Source organism: Drosophila innubila, assembly GCF_004354385.1.
Source record: "Drosophila innubila isolate TH190305 chromosome 3L unlocalized genomic scaffold, UK_Dinn_1.0 0_D_3L, whole genome shotgun sequence".
NCBI classification, from domain to species: domain Eukaryota; kingdom Metazoa; phylum Arthropoda; class Insecta; order Diptera; family Drosophilidae; genus Drosophila; species Drosophila innubila.
Window position 1 is genome coordinate 1,782,725 of NW_022995376.1, and position 27,112 is coordinate 1,809,836.

The 27,112-nt window shown below is 31.9% G+C and overlaps 1 protein-coding gene across 1 annotated transcript in view; it reads right to left on the bottom strand.

Moving 5' to 3' along the window:
• LOC117788992 overlaps nt 1–27,112 on the bottom strand; it is a 136,112-nt gene that overhangs the window by 34,458 nt on the left and 74,542 nt on the right. Inside the window, exons 17-20 of the mRNA XM_034627965.1 lie at nt 16,645–16,827; nt 12,052–12,252; nt 5,267–5,494; nt 3,299–3,485 (exon numbers count right to left, since the gene is read on the bottom strand). Of these exons, the coding sequence (XP_034483856.1) occupies nt 3,299–3,485; nt 5,267–5,494; nt 12,052–12,252; nt 16,645–16,827 (799 nt within the window). The remainder of the gene's footprint in view (nt 1–3,298; nt 3,486–5,266; nt 5,495–12,051; nt 12,253–16,644; nt 16,828–27,112) is intronic.

The window sequence follows — 27,112 nt, forward strand, 5'->3', positions numbered from 1 at the left end:
GCGTCACATTGCGTATACGCAACGTGGGCATATATTAATTATTATCTATCTTTACAAGTCATTACTTCACAAATTGTAAGCAATGAGAATAAAAAAGCACTTTTAAGTGTGTTCCTCAAATCTTTAGAATTGTTAATAATAACAATTTCTTTTAATTAGTTTATTTTTTAAGTTTTATCAACCATAAACTGTGTTAAAATATTTTTTTATGCTTTCCTTTGAAAAATTAATTCAATTTCATTTAAAAATTATAAATATTTTATAAATCTCTCCAAAACAACCAAAATTAATTATTTATACTAAGTTATTGATATATTTTATACAGTAATAAAAAATCGTTTTCAATTTTTATTATGCCTTTCTATTAAAAAAATGTAATTTGATTAATATTATATTTGATAAAATCTCTTATAAATGTGCTTTGAATTAAAAGCAATTAAAAGTATTTAATTTGATTTAATTTCAATATATTTTAAACATTTTTAAAATTATAACGAATTTGAGGCTATTTATTTAAGTTAAATATAAATTTAATTGCATTCGAATACAATTTAATTTGATAAAATCTTTCAAAAGAAATTTACATTTCAAAGCAACTAAATTTGATTAATATGATTTAATTATTGATATATTTTATGCAATATATAAATTTATTTAAAATGTTGTCATGCTTACTATTCAATTTCAAAATTAATTGCATTAAATTGAGTAATTTTTAAGCTGTATAAAATTTCTCAACAAATACTTTGACACTTTAAAGCAGTGTTAAAAAATCAAAGATTACTTTTAAAATGATTTTTAAAAGATTTTCCTTTCTCTGACATTGTTTTCAGTAATTGAACATTGATTACACATACGAAAACTCGTAACTGCGATTGGAGATTTGCTAATGAAGCCAAATGCAAATGCAATTTGCAGTGGCATTTAATAAAAGAAAAGAAAGTCATTAGCAAACTCAGTACACTTTCCACTCGAGGGGGTCGCTTTATTTGCTGCTCATTAAATTCAACACCCAGGCAAAAATAAAAATAAAAACAAAAATAAAACTTGTCCAGTGGCATTGTTAACGCAGTTTTAAACCACCGAAAAAAAAGGCAACAAAAAAATTGGAGAAAAACTGCAAAAAAGTCATAGCAAATTATAAACTAACCGCCAGTGGCAGAGCTAACTTTAGCGGGAAAGTGTTGGAAAATGGGGCGGGGAAAAGTGGGCTGAATTCATGTCTCATTCTCAGTCTCTAGCCAGCGATTTTTGGTGTGCATTGTTTCTGAGTTTCGGGGACTTTTGATTCCTTCTCGTTGTCGTCGTCGTTGCCACATTCGCACTCAACGTGCTTAATGAGTTTTCCGCTGTGAAATTTTCTTTCAGGTTCATCACTTTTGCAAGTGCAGCATTGCAGTTTCTTTTTTTTTTTTCTATTTTTTCAATTTTTTTTACACATTTTACAGGTGCAAGAATTGTGGAAATTTTGTAAGCTGCACTGTCAACATCAGGCGACATAATTTAAAGCGTTGGCATTTCGACTACAAGCACTTGACTTGCCTCTAGGATGAGTCCTTTGCAGCCCTTCATCCCCTCATCCCTTGCCAACTGAGGCTGCATGCAAATGCCAACTTAAGTTGATTTTAAGTGATGGAAAAACAACAAGAAAAGGGAAAAGAGCGAAGGCTAAGATGACGCCCGAAAACCCTTTAAGGACTTGACATGCAGATATGGCCCTGTGGCTGCCATTACAGGTGCAATTGCAGAGAGGGAGGGATGTAGAGAGAGAGGGGAGTCGGTGGAGTTAGCAGACTTTGAGTGTGCGGCTCATCATCAACAACATCGTGATCTCTCTACTCGGCTACAAGCGCTGACTGTTGAGTTTTTATGAAGTAGCAGCCAAGGAAGGAACAGGAACAGGAGAAGCTATCGGAGCAAGGGGGAATCATGGAGCAGCCTATGCCCCCAAGGAGCTATTCCAACTGCAGAGTCACTTGACTCGACTCCATGCCAACCAAAGTGAGTTTGTTCAAGTTCTTTTTATACCATTTTCCATCTCTTTCATTTTGACATAAAAGTGAAAAGCATTTAAATATGGCAAAGAACATGGAAATGCGCACACCAAGTGCGTGTGTGTTTGTGTGTGTGTGTGTGTGGGCGTGCCACTTGATTATTGCTCAGTCAACAGTGCTGCACATCAAGGCCAGGGAAAATCAGCCAACATAATGATTACAATTTCTTAAACATATAAATTGTATGCAACAAATTATTAGCTGACTTTCATAAAACTGTTGAAAAGTAACTTTAATTTTTTTGATCTGAATTTAATTAATGGTTTAACAACATTTTTAAAGTACAAAACTACTTTAATTAATTAAAGTAATAATTATTTTAATTATATCCCGTTTTAAATAAGACTTTAAATTCCAATTTTAAAAAAATTCTATATCATTTTGGGCAAATACGATTTTTCATTATTTTTCCACCATATCCTACCATTTTACCAAAGTAAAATATTACAATTAAATAATAATAATTATTGTTCTGATTGTGTTTTTTTTTCGAGCTTTCCCTAAAAAAACCTTGTTTAAATTTTTTAAGTTTATAAATTTCTTATCTAAATTTTAGATTTTAAATATTAACTTTATATTAAATAATGTCAAACTTATTTTAATTTATAATTTCTAACCGAAATTTGAATCTAATAATAATATTCTTAAATTTTTGATTTTTTATATTTATTTTTTGGTTGATTATCTTTATTCATACTTACATACATTTTTAAATTTTTTTTAATTTATAAATTTCTAATCTAAATTTTAGATTTTAAATGTAAATTTTATATTAAATAATGTCACACTATTTTTTTTTAAATTTATAATTTTTAATCGAAATTTGAATCTTATAATAATATTCTGAAATGTTTGATTTTTAATATTTATTTTTTGGTTGATTATCTTTATTCATACTTACATACATTTTTAAATTTTTTTTAATTTAAAAATTTCTTATCTAAAGTTTAGATTTTAAATATAAATTTTATATTAAATAATGTCATACTTATTTTTTTTTTTTAATTTATAATTTCTAAACGAAATTTGAATCTTATAAAAATATTTTTAAAATGTTGATTTTTAATATTTATTTTTTGGTTGATTATCTTTATTTCTACTTTCATAAATGAGTTTAAAAATTATATTAAAAATAGGTAAAAATGTAGAGAAATATATTTTGAAATTCCAACTTAAATCTTTTAGTGGTTTCAGAATACGCTTAACTTAAGATAAAAATTGATAACAATTTAATAGCTACTCACCATTGTGCATGGCGACGCTCTTGTCCTCGACGCGACTGACATAACAACAAAGCTCGTCCTGTCGCTCGGCATTCTCGATCAGCTCCGCCTCAACGGAGAATCCCCACATTTGCTCCAGGGTGGTGCGTTGCAGCTCCACCTGGTACAGTATTTTCATGCAGACCTCGACGAACTCGTGATTATGTAGCTGCAAAGTGCAAAAGTCCAAAAATTAGCCAAAAAGCCACAAGCAGCAAGGCAACAAGAAGTATAAAGTTTTCTTCTTTTTTTTCTATTTGCCAGCGAGTTTCAATAAATTTTCCACTTTTCCTACTCTCTATTTTTAACCAACCGAAAAAGTTGTTGGTTTAATTCGCAATTTATTGAGCAGCCCAAAAAGTTTTTGGTAATTTTTTTTTTTTTATATTTTGTCGGTTGCAGCTGCACTTTTGACCTGGCAATATTTACAGCTTGTTGTTCGGCTTAAACTTTTTACGGTGTTCCATTCGCCGTGTTGTTCAAGCACTTAGCGGGTGGGAGGGGAGAAGCAGGGAGAGAGGGAGAGAGGGAACAAAGGTAATGGGAGGTTAAAGGTGCGACAGCAAAGTGCTGACTTGAGAAATGGCATTCTCTGACTAATCGCCCGCTAAGTGGCAACATTTTGTGGATGCAACTGCTCTTTGCCTTAAATGACAACTTATCCTTCGGATAATGGATAAACAAAAGCAACACAAATAAAAATAAATACTTTGAGGAATTTAGGAAATAAAGAAATATTTAAGATTTTATTTAATTGGCAATTATTGAGCATTTTTTGAATAATTAAGTATTTATATGTGTAGAAAGTTAAAGAATGGAAATGATAAAAAAAAAGCGGAGTACTTAATTAATTTTAGCAAATAATAATAATATACATACATAATAATATTTAAGTAAGTACTTTTAGCAAATAAACTTTTTACCAATAATTTCAAAATTAATATAGCTTTCAAATTAAAACAATCTGTGTTGTATTTTAAGTATCAAAAATCAATTCAAATATAAACAAGCTATCAAATTAAAACAATCTTTAATATATATGTTATATTTAAAATCGAAATTGAAATATGGATAATCAAAAAAAAATTATGATGAATAAAATTACTTCTAATTAAATAAATACTTTTAAATAATTACCAAGTAATTATATATATTTATTTATTTATGCACATTTAAAAGCAGTCGGCAAAGAAAAAATTACCAAGTATAAAAATTAAGTTAAAGATTACAAATACAAATAAAATTAAACATAAATTATGAACTGTAAAGAAAAAAATTAAAGTTAGATATATATTCTACTCAAAGGTGCTGTTAAATAAATTTATTTAAATACTGATTGTTTCATTGATTCATTTGAATAGTTATTTATATAACTTTTGAATATTTGAGTATTTTAATAAGCAAACTTTTCAAATTCATGGGGAATCATTTTTAAAATCTATCAATATTAAGATCAATCATTTTTAAAGTCAATTATTTTACTTAATTGCACTTAATTAACATTTAATCAATTAATTATCATAAGCATTTACTACTTATTTTAAGTGTATTTCATTAATTCAATATGAATTCGATATGGTCAATAAAATGTAAATGAAAACAATTGGAAATGCAAAAATAACTAATTTAAGAAATAATGATTTTTTAATGCCAAATTAAATTTGCACTTTGAAGTGTCGCTTAAACCTTTTGACCTTTGGCAACACTGACACTTTGTCAACGGAAATGTGATTTCATTTGAATTTAAACACACCAAATGTGTGAAATGCTCCGAAATGCGAAATCAGAAATCACCCTTAATTGCCCTTAATTTTGAGCAAACAGCTAAACACGTGCCGCAAAGTTCAAAGTTCAATAGAAAACACGTATACGTATACGTACACGTATACCCTGTGAAGTAGTGGATTGGGTGGGTGGGTTAGTGTGCATAAGAAGAAGATGGTTACTTACATAATTTTCAATCAGATCATTGCGATGTGGCACAAAGTAATTGTGATCCTCCATGTCACGTCGCTTCTTGACGCGCACAAAGTGCTCCATGGGATTGAGGGAGCGACGGGCGCAGGCGCTGGCAAGGAACTCCTCCACAGACATCGCGTCACGTAGATAAACTGTCGAGTAAGCATTGTCGGGCATTGCAACTTTGAAGGTTTTTTCCGGCTCGTCACGTGAATTCATCTGGAAAAAGGCAGAAAATTCGATTGGATAAACAGGCGCACATACAAACACACACACACACAGATATACATAAATATATATATATATATATATATATGCAGTCACAGACAGTGTCATTAAAGCTTGTTGTTGCCCCACACACACACACACACACACACACACACACATACCTATGCATACACACATACGGAAGTGAAAATTGAAAAATAGCAACAAAAAAAAAACACATTTCTACTCGAGCAAATGTAATGAAAAACGTCAGTAGCAGACAACTAGCAAGTAGACACGAAGAACCAGAGACAGAGAGAGAGAGAGAGACAGAGAAAGAGAGAGACAGAGAGAAAAAAGGAGTCAAAGACAAAGCAAAAAATTAATAAATTTGTCTCTCGTTAGAAGAAGATTTCATGTCCTTTCACTTGTCTGTAGATTGTTTAAAAAATTCAAAATGAAATAAGTCTAAAAGAATGTATTCCAAAAATGTTAGCATACTAAAATAAAAACTATTTCTGGATTTGTGCTCGCCTTAAATTTTTACCAAACATTTGAATGCATGAATAAATTTATAACAAAAAAAAAATAATAAAGTTAATAAAGAAATCACCAAGATTTTGGTACAGTTTTAAAAACCAATTTATACATGACATGGCTCAAAAATATTTATATTTCTCCATTTACTCAATTTCTTTTTTTATTTTAAAACTAATTTTTTATTAAGAATAATGATTAATTTTACCGAAAAAAAAGCCATTGCGTTTAAATGTCTGAAAGAATTTTGAAAAATTTGACAAAATTATTTATCTATTAAATTGAAATAAAATATCTTTGAAAACTGATTTAAGAAACGAAAAAAATTTTTCGAAACTATTAAATCCCTGACATTCAATTCAACACTAATTTTTTAAACGTTTGTTCTATCTAGAGATTTATTAAAGATAGAGATTTAAAAATATTATTTCGTCATATTATTTTTAGAGTCACATTTTTTGTTTAAAAATATTATTTCGTCATATTATTTTTAGAGTCACATTTTTTGTTAAAATATATTATTATTTTTTTATGAGTACGCTACATGCTAATTAAAGCATTTTCAGTGTTAGCAGAATTTTAAACAAGACAAGGTATACATATTTTGAAGTGTAGGAAACCTGTTATTTTTCAAACTAAAGTTCTAATTATGTGACAGGTAAACGACTGTAAAATTTAGAGTCTAAATAGACATGAATCTTACAAAAAGGAGCGACATTTTTTTTTTAAAATTCATTATTTTAAAAAATAAAACACCTTAATGCGTTAAAAATGTTGTATTTCAATTATTTTATGGACTTTAAAAATGAGAAAAAAAAGGCAAGAAAATGAAAATGCTTAACGTTGCATCATGTGGTGTGTGCCAGTGTTGGTTAACGAGACGCAGCTACCACTGTTGGCCAACTGGTAAACGAATCAGGCGCCCAGCTGCCAGTTGCAAGTTGCAAGTTGCAAATTGCATTTGTATTGGCAGCCATCATTGTCGATGTCGTTGTCGTTGTCGATGTCGATGTCGATGGTTGACTAACTTTGTCGCTGTGTTGCAAGCACCCTCAGGCAGCATCCACAGACAGGTGCAACACACACACACACACACACACACATAGACAGAGTTGTCAAATGTTGGTTGTGTGTGCAAAACAATTGAATTAGTTTGGCAGTTGCATAAAACGCAGCAAGTGAGAAAGAGAGAAACTTGCCACATTTACATGCACATCCGTCAGACTTGCCACATGAGCTGCTGCTGCTGTTGTTGTTGTTGTTGCTGTTGTTGTTGCTGTTGCTGTTGCAGGCAGCTGTCGCAAGAAATCTTCGCATTGCATAACAATTGAGCATGACTTTCGCATATAAATATATAAATATAAATGTAAATGTAAATATATGTGGCATGTATCGTGGCAAGTCATTATGCCGAGTTGATGCCACACACTGAATCAATATTAAATATGTAATGCAAGCATTTTTGGCTGTCAACTTGTTATTCATGTTGAGGCAGCCAAAAGGAAAGGCCAAAAATACCCTAAGAAATGTGACAAAAAAAAGGAAATGAATTCAGTTTGTGGGTCTCAGTTGTCCTTTTTATCTTATTTGGAATTTTGTTGCACAGTCTGCGACAACAGCAACTATAGTATTTTACCAAAATATCGAGTAAAAATTAAATTAATAAAATTTTAATGAGAAATCAACTTAAAGTGATGTTTATATACTTGTTATATACCAAAGAGTTGATTAAAAGTGAAAACTTAAGACCCTTAGCATTGCAATCAAAACCATGATTAATTAAATAATTAAATAAATTTAATTTAATTAAATAAATTTGTATGCAGAATAAATATAGAAATCAAATACTAATTAAAATGACATTCCGCTTGAAAATTGGTTGACTTTTAATCAAGTTATGACAGCTTGAAGTTGGTCAGACTTTGGATCTAGCAAGTTTACAAGTCCAAATTTTTCTTCATTTTGACAAGATTTTTTACAGAAAAATGAAAGGTGTCAGATTCATAGTTAAAGTGTTGTTTTACACTAACTACGATGTAAGAAGTTGATTAAAAGTAAAAACTTGAGATTTTAAATTTTGAATTTTCAAAATTTCAAAGGGGGGACCCTTACCATCGAAATCGAATCTTGGTCGAAAATAATTAAATTTTTTAAATGAACAAAATTTGAATGCAGAATAAATTTAGAGTCCAAATATGGATTAAAATGACATTCCGCTTGAAAATCGGTTCAGTTTTTATCAAGTTATGACAGTTGGAAGTTGGTCGGACTTTGGAGTTAGTCACTCTACAAGTCACAATTTTTATCCGATTCTTCATGATTTTTTTATAAAAAAATAAAAGGTCTCAGAATCAAGTTTAAAGTGTTGTTTTATACTAATTACGATATAAGAAGTTGATTAAAAGTGAAAGCTTGAAATTTAAAATTTTGAATTTTCAAAATATCAAAGGGGGGACCCTTACCATCAAAATCGAATCTTACATTTAATCTTGTTTTTTCAGCAAGTCAAATTATTTATTATTAAACTCATTGGAAATACTTTCAGAAAAAATTGATGGTTAATTTACACGACTTTTTCACTTGACCTTAACTTTTACAGACTGACAGTAAAATTTAAATATATAAAAATATTCATTTTTTAAAGGTAGTTGATGTCAGTAATATTACAAGTTTTTTTCACAAGACTTTATATAGCTTTATCAAACAGAATTTAAACTGTGCTGCAGTTGCTGTACAAAAAAATATTATATTTGCTCATGTTATTTTAATTATTTCTGCATTTTTTTAACAGCCAATAAAATTTTTGATAAAAAAGTGTGTTAAACATGATCAAAGATAAAATTGAGAGAAAGTTAACACGATTTTTTCACTTGACTTTCAAAGGGAATTTAATCACAACTGCGGTAACTGTACAAAAAAAGATTGTACTTTTTCAATTGTTTTAAATTTTTTACGGATTTTGTAAGGCAATACAATTTTTTATTATATTAATTGATTGATACGAATTAATGATAAAATAGAGAGTTAACTTTCACGATAATTGCAGTTGACTTTAAAGAACTTTATCAGATGGAATTTAATGTCAGCTGCAATTGCAGTTGCAACTGTTGTTGATGTTGCTGTTGCACTTTTATGTTGCTGTTGTCGCTGCTTTGACCAATCGATTAATGAACTTTGTGCTGGTTAATGGCAATACAACGAGTCGCCAGAGTTGGCAAGTCAATTTGTCAGTTGTCGTCTCGTTGCTTAATTCAATTGTCGACTTGATGTTGCCTCTTTGCATCGCACTATTGGGCCAATTAAATGCGTCGTGGCGAAAATGGTTTAAAGCCATGTGTGTGTGTGTTATTTTTTGTTTTCCCCATTGAGTTTTCCGAGTGAGTTTTTCGCGCTCTGCTTGCCGCTGGATAATTGCCAGTTGCGTGTGCTAAAGGCAATGCGGACACCTTTAATTTGATTTCATTTCATTTTCAATTGCAATTTTTGCTGCATTGCAGCTGACATGCTGGCTAAATGAAAAGCTACACACACACACATCACACACACACACACTCGAACATGCATGAAAGTTGACTGCGCAAAAATATAAACCAAATCAAATGCACATTTTTCAAATTCATTGAATTTTCAGCGCCACATTTACAGCACATAAACACACACACACGTACATATATATAAACACACACACACACACATACATATACACCTGAACATATACAGTGGCTCTCAGCTTATTTGACCCACTACATTTTTAACTATGTTTTGTTTATACTGCTTAATTCAGATATAATATAGGATTAAAAAAAAAAAAAATAATCTGCTTAAGCTTAAACATAAATGAGCAAATCTGCGTTTAAATTATATTTATTTTTTTCTTATCATTCAAAAATACATTTAATTAAAGCTTATAGCAAAACAGAGTAGTAGAAATAATATACATAAAAACTTGAATTAAATTATTTTGCCAAATTTAGAACATTAATAAGCAAATCTGCATTTAAATTTTATTTGTATCTTTTTTTTTCATTTAAAAATACATTAATTTAAAGTTTTTAATATATCGGAGTAGTAGAATTAATATATACCAAAACTTGAATTAAAATATTTTGACTAATTTTAAACATTAATAAGCAAATCTGCATTTCAATTATATTTATATCTTTTTTTTTTTCATTTAAGAATACATTTAATTAAAGTTTGTAATATATCAGAGTAGTAGTAATAATTTAAAGTTTGTAATATATCAGAGTAGTAGTTATAACTTGAATTAAAATATTTTGCCTAGTATTAAACATTAATAAACAAATCTGCATTTAAATTATATTTATGTCTTTTTTTTTCATTTAAAAATACAATTAATTAAAGTTTGTAGTATAACAGAGTAGTAGAAATAATAATAATTATATACAAAAAATTGAATTTAAATATTTTGCTTAATTTTAAACATTAAACATTTTTCATTTAAAAAAAATACATTAATTTAAAGTTTGTAATATATCAGAGTAGTAGTAATAGCTTGAATTAAAATATTTTGCCAAATTTTAAACATTAATAAACAAATCAGCGTTTAAATTTTATTTATATCTTCTACCCATTAAAAGATAAATTGATTTAAAGCTTGTAATATATAAGTGTAGTGGGTCAAATAAGCTGAGAGCCACTGTACATACATACGTATATTTATTTATCAACGTGTCTCATTTTGCGTTACAAACATTTTGTAGTTATGTAATATTCACTTGTTTTTACCATGCATATTTTTGGCTTCTCTGACGCTGACTGCGACTGCGACGTCGACAGCGACTGCGACTGCGACTGCAATTGTGCAGCGTTGGCAAATTTAATTGGAAATGAAGTGTGCACGCCTCTGTGCACTGACTGTAATGTGCGGTGTGTGTGTCTGTGTGTATGATGTGTGAGTGTGTCTGTCTGTGTGTGTGTGTGTGTCTGTGTATCGAGTGCAACGCACAAGATTATTTTGCCAATAATCGAAACAAATTGAATTTATTAAATGAATTTCATTATAAATTCGAGTAGATGCAAAAATTGCCAACTCTAATTGAAGCTTATCAAATAACCAACATCAAAAACATAACGACTCAAAAAATGCAATATAACTAGCAGAAATTCTGAAATTGCTAATCAGTTTAGCGAATTTTAAACACCCTGACGCATTTTTTGTCACAAGTTTAATAAATATTAAAAAGTATTCAAGTTGACTTTAGGATTAAATTGCAGAAAATGAAGATGCAAGTTAAAGAATCTTCAAGTATTTAAATGCAGACTAAGTCAGCTTACGCTGCGTATGCTTAATGAAAGTGCATAATTTTTGAAGCCATGCAAATAAAAAGCATTGCACTGGTTTTGATTTCATTTTGTATTGGATAATTTTTGATTTTAATCAAAAAACGTCAATTTGCATTGGCTATTGACTGATGGACTGATAGACTGACTGACTGACTGACTGACTATTTGATTGATGGGTGCACTTCAAAAAGAAAAATCTGCATTTGCTTTTTGTTTGAGTTACATTTGCTAAATTTTAAACTGTGTACAGTAACGCCAGGCTATTAAAAATGAAGCTGCGTATTTTTATGCAAATATTTAGACAACTTTGGATTAGTTTCCCTTTCCTTCTCTCTTTTCGGTCGTTTGCCTAATGGCTTTGTAACGTGGAATGTGCCACCAAAAATATTTGTACTTCATAAATTTGTTTTTGTAATTCTTGATGGCCATTAAATTGAAATTATGCTTATAAAATATGCTAAAAATAAACAAAAAAAAATACATTAGACTGGCGACACATTTGGCCATTTGTTTTGTTAGTGTAGTTAGCGTTCAATTTGGCTTTTAATGTCATTTCCGCTGCCTTAAATTCGAATTCAATTATTCAGGCACACGCACACACTCCAACACACGCATACAGTGGGCCATAAAAGTGTGAGACAGTCGCGTCATAAAAGAGCAGCGTTTTAAAATTGATATAATTTTATTACGCATACGCCGCGTGGCAAATCATATGACTCACTCACCTGCATGGAACGACGACTCGAACCGCTATTCGAGCGAGACAACATCGGAGGTCGACGTTTGGTCGCCCCACGTCCAGCCAGCAGATTATTGAGCAATGAGGGCGACCGGGCACAGATGAAGGCGTGAAACGAGGAGACCGTAAAAACACCCAGCTTGTTCAAAGTGTTCTTCGTGGGACGTGACACATGTGTCAGCAGCGACTGTAATAAATAGAAAGAGAAAAAACACATACACATATTGAGATATATTATTGAATTTATGATAATCGAACATTAAAGTGCAATAAATTCACTTATCAGCAGCATCATTTTGATCTAGAAAATATGAATAGCGAATTGAGTTTAAAAATGTGTGTAGACACACTTGAAAGGTGTACAAATTGAAGCACATTAATGTGACAATGGAGGATTCTAACAGATGGATGTAAAGCACTGTAGAGAAATTTAAGGAAACGCAAAACCCAGGAGAAATATATATTGAGGAATATTAAATCAAAATAAATAAAGATTTATAGAAATACTTTTTTTTATTGTTAGATTTTCACACATTTTTATGACTGTACTTTAAGCACATTAATGTGACAATGGAGGACTATAAGATTATTTAAAATAAAGCATAAAATTAATTTCATATGAGACATAGTTTAAGAAAGAGAGAATACAGAGAAGTAATAAAAGATAATTCGAAAAAAAAACACCAAAAAAAATAAAGATTTACAGAAATACTTTTTTTTATTGTTAGATTTTAACGCATTTTTATGACTGAGCTTTAAGCACATTAATGAGGCAATGGAGGATTATAACTTTATTTAAAATAAAGCATAAAATTAATTTCAGATGAGATATAGTTTTAGAAAGAGAGAATACAGAGAAGTTATAAAAGATAATTCGAAAAAAAAAACACCACATTAATTTGACAATGGAGGACAAAAATATAAAAAAAAGCTAAAACAAATAGCTGCGATTTTTAAAATAACTATAAAGAAACTAAAGAGTACGAACAAAATGTTTAATGTTATTAATTTTAGCACGCTAATCTGACAATGGAGGACAATTATCATTAGAAGAAGAAGATTGCTAGACTACAAACAAAGCATAAAAGACCACACATGGATAGTAAAGATTGAATCACATTAATGTGACAATGGAGGAGTAGAATAAAAATATAAATTAGACAAGCAATTGTCTAGCTAAAGTGGCTATGGAGGACATGAAAAGATGGATGGAATAGATATATACATAGACAGAGAGAGAGAGAGAGAGAGAGAGAGAGAGAGAGAGAGAGAGAGAGAGAGAGAGAGAGGAGTAGAAACACTCACAAGGAGCAACTTGATGATGAATTTTGGTCATTTTGAGTGATATGACATAATTAATATCTGGATACGCACACACTGACTAAACCAAAACCCATTAACTAGTGTAGTGTGTGGATGTACTTCAGCTGTATGTGTATATGTGTATGTGTGTGTGTGTGTGTGTGTGTGTGCTGTGCAAATAGCCTCCGGTGCATGCACTTTCTCGTGTAAGTGGCGTTGCTGAAGTTGTTTGAGTTTTGCGGTTATTAATAATAAATGTGGTTGCTCTTTATGCCAGAGTTGTGTGAGAGAGTTGAGTGCAGTTTTCCCCCACTCTTCACTTATTTCCTTACTCTCCCTCTGCCTCTGCCAAAGCCTTTCTCTTCCCTTTTCTCATTGCTCTGACAAGTCATAAAAAGCGCAATTAACTTGCAACCCTTTTTCGTCACCCATCAAACTTGGCCTGGCAAATCTTTTTAATGCCGTGCAAAGTTGTTTGCCCAGTAAACAAACTGAATGCAGACTTGTGGATTGTGACAATGTTCGTATAAACAACTAGATCTCAGTGATTATAAGAGTTAGAGCAAAAAAATTTGGTGACAATAGTTCTATGTGCTCCACGTAGCTTAAGATTGTTGTAGAATTTGGCTAAGCTTGCTTACGTCCCCATAAAAGCAAAAAAAATCAAAGTACATAGGTAATTTTAAAACTACAGCCTTGTAAATTTGTTTTAGGATTGTTCTATATTCTGCGGACGCAAGCAAAAAATTTCATTTCGATTGGTCTAAGAACAGCGAAAATAAATAAATAATAAGAAGATAATTATTAATAATTTTATGCAGGTACAAAAGGCAACAATTGCTTTGTCTGTCGACGCAGGTTCAAATCCCGCTGGCTACCAAACATTTTTTTTTATTAATTTTTGTTTTTTTGTTTTATTTTAGAGTCTCCTGTTGTCTATTTCTTTTAATATTTCTATATATATTAAAATTGTACTTATATTAATTATTGTAAATATGTAGTCTCTATTTTTATCCCTTCTTTTAAAATATTTCTTATATATTAATTTTGTACTTATATTTATTTTATTATAAAGTCTCTTTTTCATATTACTTTAGAGTTCCTTGCTGCCTTTATTTATTTAATTGTTTCTTTTAATATTTATTTAGTACTTATTTTTATGTTCAATGTATATGTGATGATTTAATTAAATGACAGAAGATACAAGTACTGGGCATCTATAAGTCGATTATCTGAGCTGCAGCGATGTTGTATCTTGTAGTTGCTAGTTTTAGTGTAATGTCTGAAGTTGTTGCCACAAGCTTCTGTCGCCCTTTGACCCTTTAAGCTGCAGCTCATTTAAGGCGCTTAAATTGTGTTATGGAGATTAATGTTACACATTTCAGCAGAGTTCAGTTCAGTTCAGCTGAGTTGATTTGAATTGTGTTGTGTTTAGTTGAGTTACTTTTTCATCAATTCAATTGCGTTCCTTTTCGCTGGCATTGTGTAAATAAGTAGGTAAAAAGCAATTACAGACAACAGAGCAAAGGTTTATGGCCAAAACCATCCTTTCACCCATTAGTCGATTGTGTCTTTTAATCTTCGTTATGACCGTGAATTTGGTTTTGATGTTTCACAACTCACTGTATGGGATTAATCCCTATGGGGTCAGGGTCGGGGTCGGGGTCGGGGTCGGGTTTGGGATTGTTGCTTTTAATCAATCTCAACTGCCTTTACTGCATTGTGTGAACTTTAATCAGCTTATAGACAACATTTTTTTTTGTTGTTGATTCTGCATGAGATTTAGAGGTGCGCATTTTCATTATTTCAAACAGCTTAACAACATTGCAGCAGCTTAATTATTTATAATAGATAGTAGAAAATACAACTAATTGAATTTGCTTTTGTTTATGTTGCTGTTTATAGAAAAGTTAATGCATTTGTTGAGTTTCTAAGCTGTTTAGTTTTATCAACTTTAGCTTGAAATTTTAGACAAACAGAAGCAGATGGAGTATCAACTTTTTATATCAGCCTATTAAAATAGACAAATATTCTTATAAAATGAGCTTTTGTTACATTTAAATTTGTATATATTTTCAGTTCCTTTAACTTTAACCCAGATTGCTTTGGAGATTAAGTCTAATCATCAATTTAATGCAATCGCTAATACTCTTAGATCACAACAAATACATTCTTTAAAAAGTGTCGTATATAATTTTAACCATAAAAGTAGGCAACAGATTTTGGAAGAGGACTTTTTTTGGATGATTCGGGTTGAAACTAAATCGGAAACTTAGTAGATAACGAGTTTTTAAACGCCCTAATCTTTTTTTATTTAATTAATTTATATAACTTACTTAATTTATTTATTACAAAATTCTATATTTGAAGCCTAACCTATGTTTAAAATTTGTTGTACAATATTAACCCATAAAAGTATGCAACAGTTTTTGGCTGCTGTTATTTAATTAAATTTTACTATGAATAATTAACGAGTTTGATAAGATTTTTAAAACTTTTTTGTTCATTAATTCTTAGCTTTCATTTACAGCGTGAATTTTACACACGACTGGGAATTGTGATTAGATTTTTTCAACCAGTATATCTTTAATAAAATTAAAATTTTATTTATTCATTGAGATTTTTCCAGCATGAACATAAATATTTTATTTTCGTTGAGATTGTCATAATCACCAAATATTATGTTGCAATTTTTAGTGCTACAAAATATTTAGTAGGAAATATAACCACGCAAATTTTCCATTAAATATTCTTTACTATTATTAAATATTTGTTCCCAAAAGCTGGCAGCAGTTTCAGTTTGATTTGTTGTAAAAAAAAAGTTGTAACTAAAATTGACTATAAATAATAAATGCTGTTTTTTTAATTTTTCTGCATTTTTCTATTAATTCTCATAGATTCTTGAAAAGTCTGCTTGAAGCAGCTCCTTAATGTTGGCTCATCAATCTCAGCTGCAGTTTGCCAAGTGAACTCTATAAAATGTATATATATTTTTCATGACTAACAGGATAACCTGTTAGAGTCCGTGCTTGATCCCTGTTATCCTGTGTGGCACTTGACAACTGCTTTGCATTGAATAGCAGTTTGGAACATGCACTTTGTCACCCACCTCCCTTTCTCCCTTTCTCTCTCTCTCTTGAGTAAGTAATTCAAATTGACGCAATCTCAGCCACGTAATGTGAACTTTACTATGGCTTCCTTCAACAAATTGCTGCCATTTCAGCAGCTAGTGGAAACTTCCAGGCACTTTTCAGCACCACCCACAAACATAACTTACCTTTGGATTGGGCAGCTCACCGCTCTGCAGCGATGCCATATAGCAGCGTAGTCGAAATTGTTCACAGTGTAGACGCTCCAGATTCTCCTCCCATTGCAGTATCTGTGTCTGTATCTGATGTCGTGTCTCCTGATCGGTGACAACTGATTGCTGCAGCTCAGCCATGTGCTTCAGCTTGTGATCCTGCAAAAATGGAACAATAAAACAAGCGTTAGACATCAACAACATACACGTAAAACAGTGTTGCCACAACAGCATTTTTTCCGTCAAATATTACAAGTATAGAGAAGGAAAAGTAGCGGAATTCCTAAAATCTAGATTATTTTTACTTTATTATTATTTTTAATTATTATTTTAAGTAAAGTCAGGATTTTTTTTTGTCAATAAAAATAGGGCACATTCTGTTTAATTTTTGAAAAAATCTTGGTTTCTTAAAATGGGTTTTTTATCAATTTATTTACATTTGCTTTTTGAAATTTTTGTTTTAATGATGATTTTTTCACCTTCTTTCCACGTTTTTTCATATTTATTATTGTTGACAGAACAGCTTTTTTTCCAAAAAATATTACGAGTATAGAAAAGGGAAAGTAGCGGAAATTTGAAAATCTACTTTATTTAAACGTGCTCTGCTTTTTGTTTGTTATTATAACTTTAGATAAAGTCAGCTTTTTTTCCGTAAGATATTACGAGTATAGAAAAGGGAAAGTAACGGAAATTCTAGAACTTAGTTTATTATTATCACTTTAAGTAAAGTCCGGAATTATTTTGCCAATAAAAACAATGCACATTTTGTTTAATTTTTGAAAAAAATCTAGGTTTTTTAAATAATTTCTTTCTTTTTAATTTACAGTTGATTATTGAAATTTGTTTTCCTAAATTTATTTTTGTAGATAAACTTAGGTATTTTAACTTTATCCACTAAATTTATTTTAATTCAATTTAAAAAGCAACAGTTTACTTTAAACTTTTCTTTTAAATGCAGTTTTTTTTTAAATACTTCCTTACTTATTTACAACTTTATTTTTGTTAAAAAATGTAGACATTTTTTAAACATTCCACTTGCTTATAGTTTTTTTTTCTCTTGTTAAAAAAATTTAGATTTTATTTGAATTTCTTCACGCCTAAAGTTGATTTTAGTTTTCTAAAACTTGGCAGCACTGCTCCAATACATATATGTATATGCAGATATATAGAGATTGAAGTTGTGGTGGGTAGGGAGAGGTGGCAGGGGACAGGGGGCAGGGGGCGGTTGCAGTGTCGCACTCGTGACGGTTATGAAAGCATCTCTGGCATTGCATGGCATCATTAGCATTTCATGGCAGCATCACAGCAGCAACTATTGCTGTTGTTGCTGCTGCGGTGGCTGCCATTTGACGAAAATACATAAATCACGCGTCATGTGCAGCAGCATTTTTCGTTGGCGCAATTCAAATATCTCTTTGGGTTTTCCCCCTTTTTTCCTCTGCTCTCTCCCTCACTCTCTCCTTCTCTATTGCTGTCTCTGCTGAAGTGCGTTGGCAATGCACCAACTTTGACACACACAGAGCGAGACTTTGGCATCGTTAGCTACACACACACACACACACACACACACACACACACACACACGCAGATGCAACACATGGACCTGTTTTCATTACAAATAACGTTTGACTTCCGCCGCAGCGTGTCCCATCAGCAGCAGTTGCAGCCAGGATACGCTTCCTAGTTTTAAGCCAGCTTTACAACTCCTACCACCCCCCCCCCCCCCTTCTCTACACAATAAGAAAAAGACATGCTACAATTAAGTTCACTACAAATAATTTTCTTTATATTATTTTAGCTTAGAAAACTTTTATATAATTTATAGACTGGTTGAAAAATAGCTTTATTTAACCTCAATTCCTTTAAAATACTTATTCTAAACTTTTAATATTTTCGAAGCTTTTATTTTGTGCTAAATAACAAAATTAAAGTACCATTTAATAATGGTGTTTTTTAAAGTTAGTACAATTTTAATTTAGGTCACAATTTAATTATTATGCTCTCATTTTCCATTAATTTTTTACTGATTTACTGAGTTTAAGTAATTTTTTAAAGTTTGAATTCAATTATGCTTAAATCAAAAATAAATTAATAATTTTAAGCACATTTTAAACTCATTTTCCAATTTCAGCCCATTTTCCAATTATTTTTTGCATAGTTAAATTAAATGTTAATTCTAAATTTGATATCATTTCCTATGTCAAAATATATTGTAGCTATTAATGTTAAGACTCTAATGGAACATTGAAAGTACATCTTCAACAATAAAAAGCTATCTTAATTTTTGTACAAGTTATAGTACTTGAAAAAGGATTGAACCCACCGACTTAAGTAATTTTTATAATAATGTTTGAATATTCTCGTTTATAGTTCAAATAAATAATAACTTTGAATTTAATATACATTTCTATGCATTTTATGTCCAATTGTCTTGTAGTTACTAGACTTAAATTAAGTTAATAAATCATATAAGAACAGCCTGTAGGCCTCAGTTGCTCTGGCTATTTTACTTTCGAATTAATTCTACAATCCAATTAACTAAATAAATAAAAAAATAAATATAAATAAATAATATTGTCTTGTAGTTATTTAATAGCGACCTTAACTGAACATTGAAGAAACAACACTAAATAAAGTAAAATACTTCAATTTGTGGACTTGATAAATAGTACTTAAAATAATACTTAAATCACTGACTTAATTAATGAATCTCAAAAATCAATCTAAATAAGAAATCAAGCTTAAACTGTTGTAATTTTTTTTGCGCTGTGTACATGTCTCTCTCTCTCTCTCTTTCTAGCTCCATCTGTCTAACACACACACACACACACACTCTCTCTCTCTCTCTCTTTCTATCTCTGTCTGTGTCTTTATCATTGCAATCCCAGTTTCACGTGCATTTATACACGCTTGCATAGATTTCATGGAGCACGTGATTGTTTCATTTTGGTTGCTAGATTTTTCCTCTTTTCTCGTTATTGTTGTTGTTGTTGCTGTTGCTGTTGTTGTTGCATTGCATTCAGTTCGTGTAAGCTGACAATTATTTGCAGATGCAGCTGCTGTTGCCGTTGCAGTGGCGGATGCAGTGGGCGTTGCCGTGGCAACATCAACCTGAATGGGCACTTTCGATGTTCGACATTTTAATGAATGTGTACACATAAACAGCAGCAACAGCACACACTCACACACACTCACACACACACACGCACACACACATGTGTACACATGTAAATGTATTTGTTGGCGGCTTATAGAGGTGCGAGAAGGACACACTTGCCACATGCCACTTGCCACTTGCCAGCTTATGTGATGTGCTGATGTTGAGCTCGACGGCATTGTTTATTTTACGTGAAATAAATCATATTTGGTGTATTTTACTTTACCATCTCTCTCTTGTATGCGCAATGCGTATACGTAATGCGTATACTTAATACAACAAATCCACACACTTGCCACGCATTTGATTTTGATTTTGATTCTGATTGCACACATATTCGGAATGTGTGTTTTTATATATTTCTGACAAATTGATAAAACAAAAGCATAAAGCGTACCACATCATATCGATCAAAACTGAAAGCAGCGAGTGAAATGAAAGCCAGTGGAATTTAAAGAAACCATTCAAAGATAACGAACGAGTGCAAAGACATTATTAATATCAACTTAAAGTAAGGAATAATATATGAGTAGAATACATCAGGTATATAAAACAGTATCAAAAAGTAACGAGTGAGAAAGCGGCGAGAACGAGTAAAATTCATGTACCTAAAATAAACGCATGATATTAAGGAGAATCTTCCCAAAATATCTTGACGATGTTTAAAGTTAACGATTAATAAAAACGAGAGCGAGTAGAATAGTAAGAGACATCCCAAAGTAACGAGTGCGAAAACATTATTAAGATTATCTTAAAGTAAAGAATAATGTTAATAAAAGCCTATAGAATATGTCAGGTATATTTGAAAGTATCAAAAAGAAACGAGTAAGAAAGCGGCGAGAACGAGTAAAATATGTTTGTAATACTTAAAAGAAACGAGTGAAAGCGACGAGAATCAAATAATACGAAATATCACTTGATTTTTTTATTATAATCAAAAGTAACGATTGATACAAACGAGAGCGAGTAAAATACAACGAGACCACCTTAAAGTGACGAACGATTATGACGAGAACAAATAGATATGAAGACTTATTACTCATATGAATCATATCTTTAAGTAAGAATTAATAAAAATAAGAGCGAGTATAATATCAGAAATATACGAGTATATCAAAAAGAAACGAGTGAAAGAAAAGAAATGACATCTATAATAACGATAAGAATCGAACATAATTGAAACAAATAGAAGCGATGTAAAGAAATAGATTTATAAAATATAGTCAATAATTTAAAATAGCAAATAATTAAAATGAAAGTAAATTGCATTTGTTGAGAATTCCTAAAAGTGACGAGAGCTAACAACGAGAGCTTGAAGAATGAAATTTATAGATAATATATAAAATCAAAGCATGATACCAATGAGAGTGAGTAAGAGAAGCTTCTTTTAATATTGCGATATTAGCTAATAGTAACGTGTAATGAAGACATCCTTTGACAAATTCGATTAATGTTTATCAAATGTTGCTCTATAATTTGGCTAATTGTCTGAGCTGGCAATGAACTTTTGACTGCTTAATTGGATGCAATAAAATTGAAAATTTCAAATTTCAACTTGAGTTTAATGTTTATTTGTGTCTTGATGTGTTCTTGATATCCTTGAGGAAGAGCAGCAATAGCAGTAAAACAAGAAATATGCCATTTTGGCCACTTAATGAGCTCATCTGCAGCCTCACGATTGTCATTGTTAATTTAACGAGCAGCAAGCACAATAACTGGGCTTAGGATTTAATGACTGTATTTAATGTGCTTGCAATTTCCCATTATATATTACACAAACACAAGTACACACACGCAGACACACACACATACACTGAGAGAATAATGCGAGGAAACAAGTAGCGGCAATTTGAGGCAGCTGAAGTGCTTGGCATCAATTTTATAACAATTGCAGCAGCCAGAAGTTGCAAGTTCTTCTCAAGTCTGTGGCAGACAACAAGCAAACGGGATAATTAATAAAGCAGCTACTTGCCACAAGCTGCTGAGAATAAGGGGCAGGGGAGAAGAGTGAGCAGAAGAGAGAGACAGACAGATTTTGGCTACTACATTTTGTTATTAATAGCATACAAACAGTCAACAGTTTGTTTGGGCCAAAATCACGTAGCAAACGCCTACAAAATTATATGTGGGCTATAAACACAATTCATGTATTTGAGAGTGCCTATATATTTGTGGCCATGAGTGTGTGTGTGTGTGTGTTGGTTAACGAATTGTGCACACATTAATCGTGGGCATTGTTTGTTTATTGTAGTTGTCACGTTTTGCACTTTGGTTTGCTTTAATGGCAATGTTAATTGTCATGTAATTGCATTAAATTGCAATGTAAATGTCTCGTGTGTGTGTGTGTTATCGAGCTGTTATCGATTAATTGTATATTTCGCACACACACAATTTGTGTCACCTGTTAGTTGACATGTGTATGTGTTTCTTTTTTTTTGAGATTGCTATCTGCTATCATTTCTTGATTCTCCTTTTCTTCTGTCATGTCAATTCTCCTACACTTAACGTCAATTTTATTATTGTGTGCTTGTTGTTTCTGTGGTTTCTTCCCAATGCTCTTTGCTTTGTTATCTTTTGGTCCTATTCAATCTGCGTGTCCCGTCGGTGTTGACCAAGCAGCATTTTTCACGCTAAATCTGGGCTTTTTTTTTGTGAGATTGCCAGGTCTTTTTTCGCTTGTTTCGCCTAATCAATATATTAAGTTATTGTTTTTAAAAATAGTTAGTTTTAAATATTATAATTTTGTTTTTAAAACAATAGGCGACTATAATAAAAAAAAGAAATCAAGAATCGATATTTTCTTACAAAATAAAATATATTAAAGTTTGATTTGCTAATATTTATTTTGGAAAAAAAAGCAACCTGATCTTGTTCTCTAAGATATTTGTTCATATTTTATAATACTTACAAGTCGATAAAAGTGAAATTATGATATTCGATGATTTAACATATTTTTTAATAATAGAACGTATTTTTTGCGAACCTAGTTTAATCCCAGTTTTTTCTAGAAAAATTTTCAATTTTAATTCAGATGTATTTGATTTTGACATTAATTTGTATACACTTGAGCTCAGAATATCTGTCAATCAGTTAAATAAAACCTCAACTACACATTAATAGGAAGGTCCTTAGCATTAATGTTTTCGTTTAAAAATCAGTCAACATTAGCCACACATTAATAATGAACTTTGAGAGGTTTTGTAGGTATTATTGCCAATTTTTATAAAATATTTAAAAGTATAGAAACCAACAGCTTATTTACAGATTCTATTTTGTTCAATGATAAGTTTGTAAAAACAGGGAAACCTCAACTTAATATCATAAAATAAAAAAAAAATGTTTGTTGTAAAAAATGGCAATATCGAACTTGTTTTGATTGGAAATTGTAGTTTTCTAGCTTTTGAGCATCTTAGCACTAAAAGCGGCTTTTGTTGCAGCTCAGTGCTTGGCAGCACTGTTTCACTGCGTGTCCTGTGTGGCATGTCCTGTGAGTTGTCAGTGCTTCTCTGTCTCTGTCTGTGTCTGTTGCGCTTTCATTAAGCGGCACTCGTGTTCTGAGCTCCCCATGCGCACAATTTCAGAGAGAGACTCAAGTAGGCGAACTGTAGTTGTAGTTGTTGTTGTAGTTGTCGTCCTGTTTGTCCTGTTTCGTCCTGTCTGTGGCATTGCCATTGCCATCCTTGTTGTCGCCATTGTCGTACTGTCATTTCCGCTTCCTCAGTTTGGCTGCCTCAGTTGAGTTGACTTCAGTTCAGTTCAGTTGAGTTGAGCTCATGTCGTAGACTTTGTTGTTGTTGTTGTTATCGTTGTTGCTGTGATATATGTTTACCCGAGAGTACAATTAAAAAATACATTTTGCTATTGTTGTCATCGTCATCGTCGTCTGCGTCAGCGTCAGCGTCACATGACAAGCCAAAGATGCCGCAAATAGCAAAACCACAGCAACCGCAAAACCACAACAACAACAATAATAATAACCACACACACACACACATGCTCACACACACAATGACTGAAATAATAATAACGCAAAATCAAAAAGACTTCTTCTCATATCAGTTTTGCTGCTGCTAATGGCCTCGACTCTTTCTTCTTCTTCTTCCTCCTGCCGCCATCTTCGATAAGTCAACTGTTCTCAAAAACAATAACGATCAATTAACACAGCGACTGACAGTTGCACTTGCAAATGTTGAAACACAACTGTGAGAGACCCTGTACTTTTTATTAATAAAAATGAGCAAATGTGGAAGTGCAAGTTGTTACTAAAATTGTTAGGTCGGACTAACTTGACTAACTTTGAACTGTCATAACTTTGGCAAAACTTAACAGATTTTCATGCGGAATGTCATTTTGCTTATGGTTTTGCCTCTTAATTCATTCTGCATTTAAATTTTTTTTATTTACAAAATTTTATATTTTTCGATCATAGTCATGGTTTGATGGTAAGGGTCCCCCCTTTGATATTTTGAAAAATAAAAATTTTAAATTTCAAGTTTTCACTTTTAATCAACTTCTTATGTCGTAATTAGCATTAAACAACACTTCAAACTTGATTCTGAGAACTTTCATTTTGCTGTAAAAAATCATGTTAAAATTAAGCAACATTTTGGCTTGTAAAGTTGCTAGGTCAAAGGTTTGACCAACTTCAAACTGTCATAACTTTGGCAAAACTTAGCCGATTTTTAAGCGGAATGACATTTTAATCATGTTTTGAGCACTTAATTTATTCTAATATAAAAATTATTAGCTTAAGAAACTTAATTTTCTATATTATTTTCAGCTAACATCCCCTAGTTTCCTCCTGTATTTTTTTTTGAGAATTTGGCACGCCTTCTTCTGCCTGTTAAGCACAGCTCGGACAAAGTGAAAGGATCCTTTTGTGTTTTAAGTGCAGGGTCTAATAAAGCAAATAAAGCCAAAGATACGCGTTAAAATTGCGGTGCAACGCGGCGTATGCGCAACGTGAAATTTGTTGAAATGAACTGCAACAGAGCCTGACCTCAGGCAGGACTTTTGACTTTGCCTGTGCATTAAATGCCAGGCCCACACAAAAAGTCAAATGTGAGGCCGACCAACCGCAAAAGTGGTTGGTTGGTTCGGTGGTTCGGTTTTTGGGGTGGTTGGGTGGTGCAACGGGTGCAAATGTCAACAAAAGGCCTGCAAATTGTGCGCCCTATGATACATGTGTGTGTGAGTGTGTGTGTGCACATGTCCTGCATAAATGCTGACCACAAAATGATGGCACATTATATAACATGGACGTAAGTGGTAACAAAGGGGAATAGACGGAGGGGGCGGTGCAGTTTATGCGTGAAACGATCCCACCTAAGCCCAAAAGCTGCCGCCTGTTTGTGTTTTGTGGTTTGTACACTAAAAAAAATGTAGCCGTTAAGTCATTTTATAAAAAAAGTAAATTTGCACACTAAAACTTTGAAAGAATTTTTTTTAAATAGGGGATAATTTTTGTAAAAATGTACAAGACTTTTATAAGTTCTAAATGATGAGACAATAACAAGGGATTTATTTTTTCACTCGGAGCGAAATTTCTGAAACAAAATTTTTTTTATAAATTTTGCGATGCGACCTTAAAAAAGGAAAAAATTTTAATGCATGTAAAATACACTTTCTTAATTTTAAACAAGGTTTTCTAATTCCAAAGCCGATGCACAAAAAAAATAAGGACATTTTTAAAAAAATATGTGCAAATTTTGTAAATGTTAATAAAAGTTTTTTGCATTTTTTCTCAATTTTAGAGCAACTCTTATTTTATGGCAATTTGCTTAAATATAGAATATAAAATTTTCCTAAGTGCATGCACATTTGCTCCCCTTCACCAAGCCCCTCCCCATTGTTACCAACTACAGCAATTGCTGTTGACAATTGAATTGAATTTGGCAGTAACGGCATAAATGCCACGCCCACATGCCAGACGCATAAAGCATATTTTCTGCATGCAAAAACCAAAAATCCCAAAACCAAAAACAAATCAAAAGCGTTTACAAAACGTTGGGTACACGGCATAACAGGGGGGGCAGTGAGGGGTAGTGAGGAGGTGTGGGGAGGCCAGAGGTAACACCTAGCAGTGTCAAGCTGCAGAACCTGAGTCCGGTTCTAACTGTGCACCATATGCCTCGGCCATTTCCTGTGCAACTTGCGACCAAAAGTTGCAAAAATATTCGCACGTTTGCTTCAAAACAATGTCAAAAGGGAGAGCAATGAGTAAAGAGTTTACTACAGCGAAAGAGAGAGAGGAGGAGAGGAAGAAAGAAAGGGGGAGAAGGGTAGAGAACTGCCCCGCAACATGTGTGCGTGCTTTATGACATTAGAACTCGGCTTTACTCATATTTCTTGCCCATACATTTTTGCCATATTTTTATTAGCCCAGCACCCAAAAGCAAGCAAAGGATTATAAAATTGCGACAGTGTTTTTCCGTCTGTAGAAACATCTACAACTATAAGATTTAAAGCAATCAAACATGTCGAAATAGCCATGTTTGTATTTCTGTTCAAAAGTTGAATTTAATTATATTTTCTAAATCCCCAGACTTACATTTTTATCTTTTAAGTTTCAATTTTAAATTATATAAATTTATACTTTTACAAGTAGTCCCAAATGTATATTCTGTGACTTTGATTGAGATAGCTCAAAAACTAACAAAATATTTCATACTAAGCAATATTCTCAAAGTGTAGATTTTGACCCCGAATTTGACACACTTGCAATTCGAATTTCGCAAAACGCCGTCTTATGACACGATGAAATTGTCTCAGCTATATTGTGTGAAAATTTCAGCATCCTAGGTCGTATGGTTTGGGCTGTGCAATGAGTCAGTCAGTCAGTTAGGACAAAGAATTTAATATATATAGACTTCAATTTTTAATTTAAAGACACAAGTACTGGGCTTTTAAGGGTTGTGTACCTCAACTGTTCCGTTCTCGTTTAACTGGTATTAGTTTATAAAATATCCCCCTTACTAGCCACGCCCACTGGCATGATATCCATGTGTGTGTGTGTGTGTGTGTGTGTGTGTTATCTATTTGCTATGTCCAGTTAAAGTTGCACTTGGCAACCTCACAAAATCGAGCACTAAATTTTATGGTAATTATAAACTTTATGCTTTCATTACGAGAAATTTGATTAAAAAAATAAATTCTTTAATACTTGAAAGTTGCAGCTGGAAAAGTTCGCTGGTTTATTATGTTTCGCAAAACTTTTCACAATAAAGGGCGGAGGGGGTGGGGGGATGGGGCAGGCTGCATGTGGTTTTAACTTGGACGGTAAAGAAA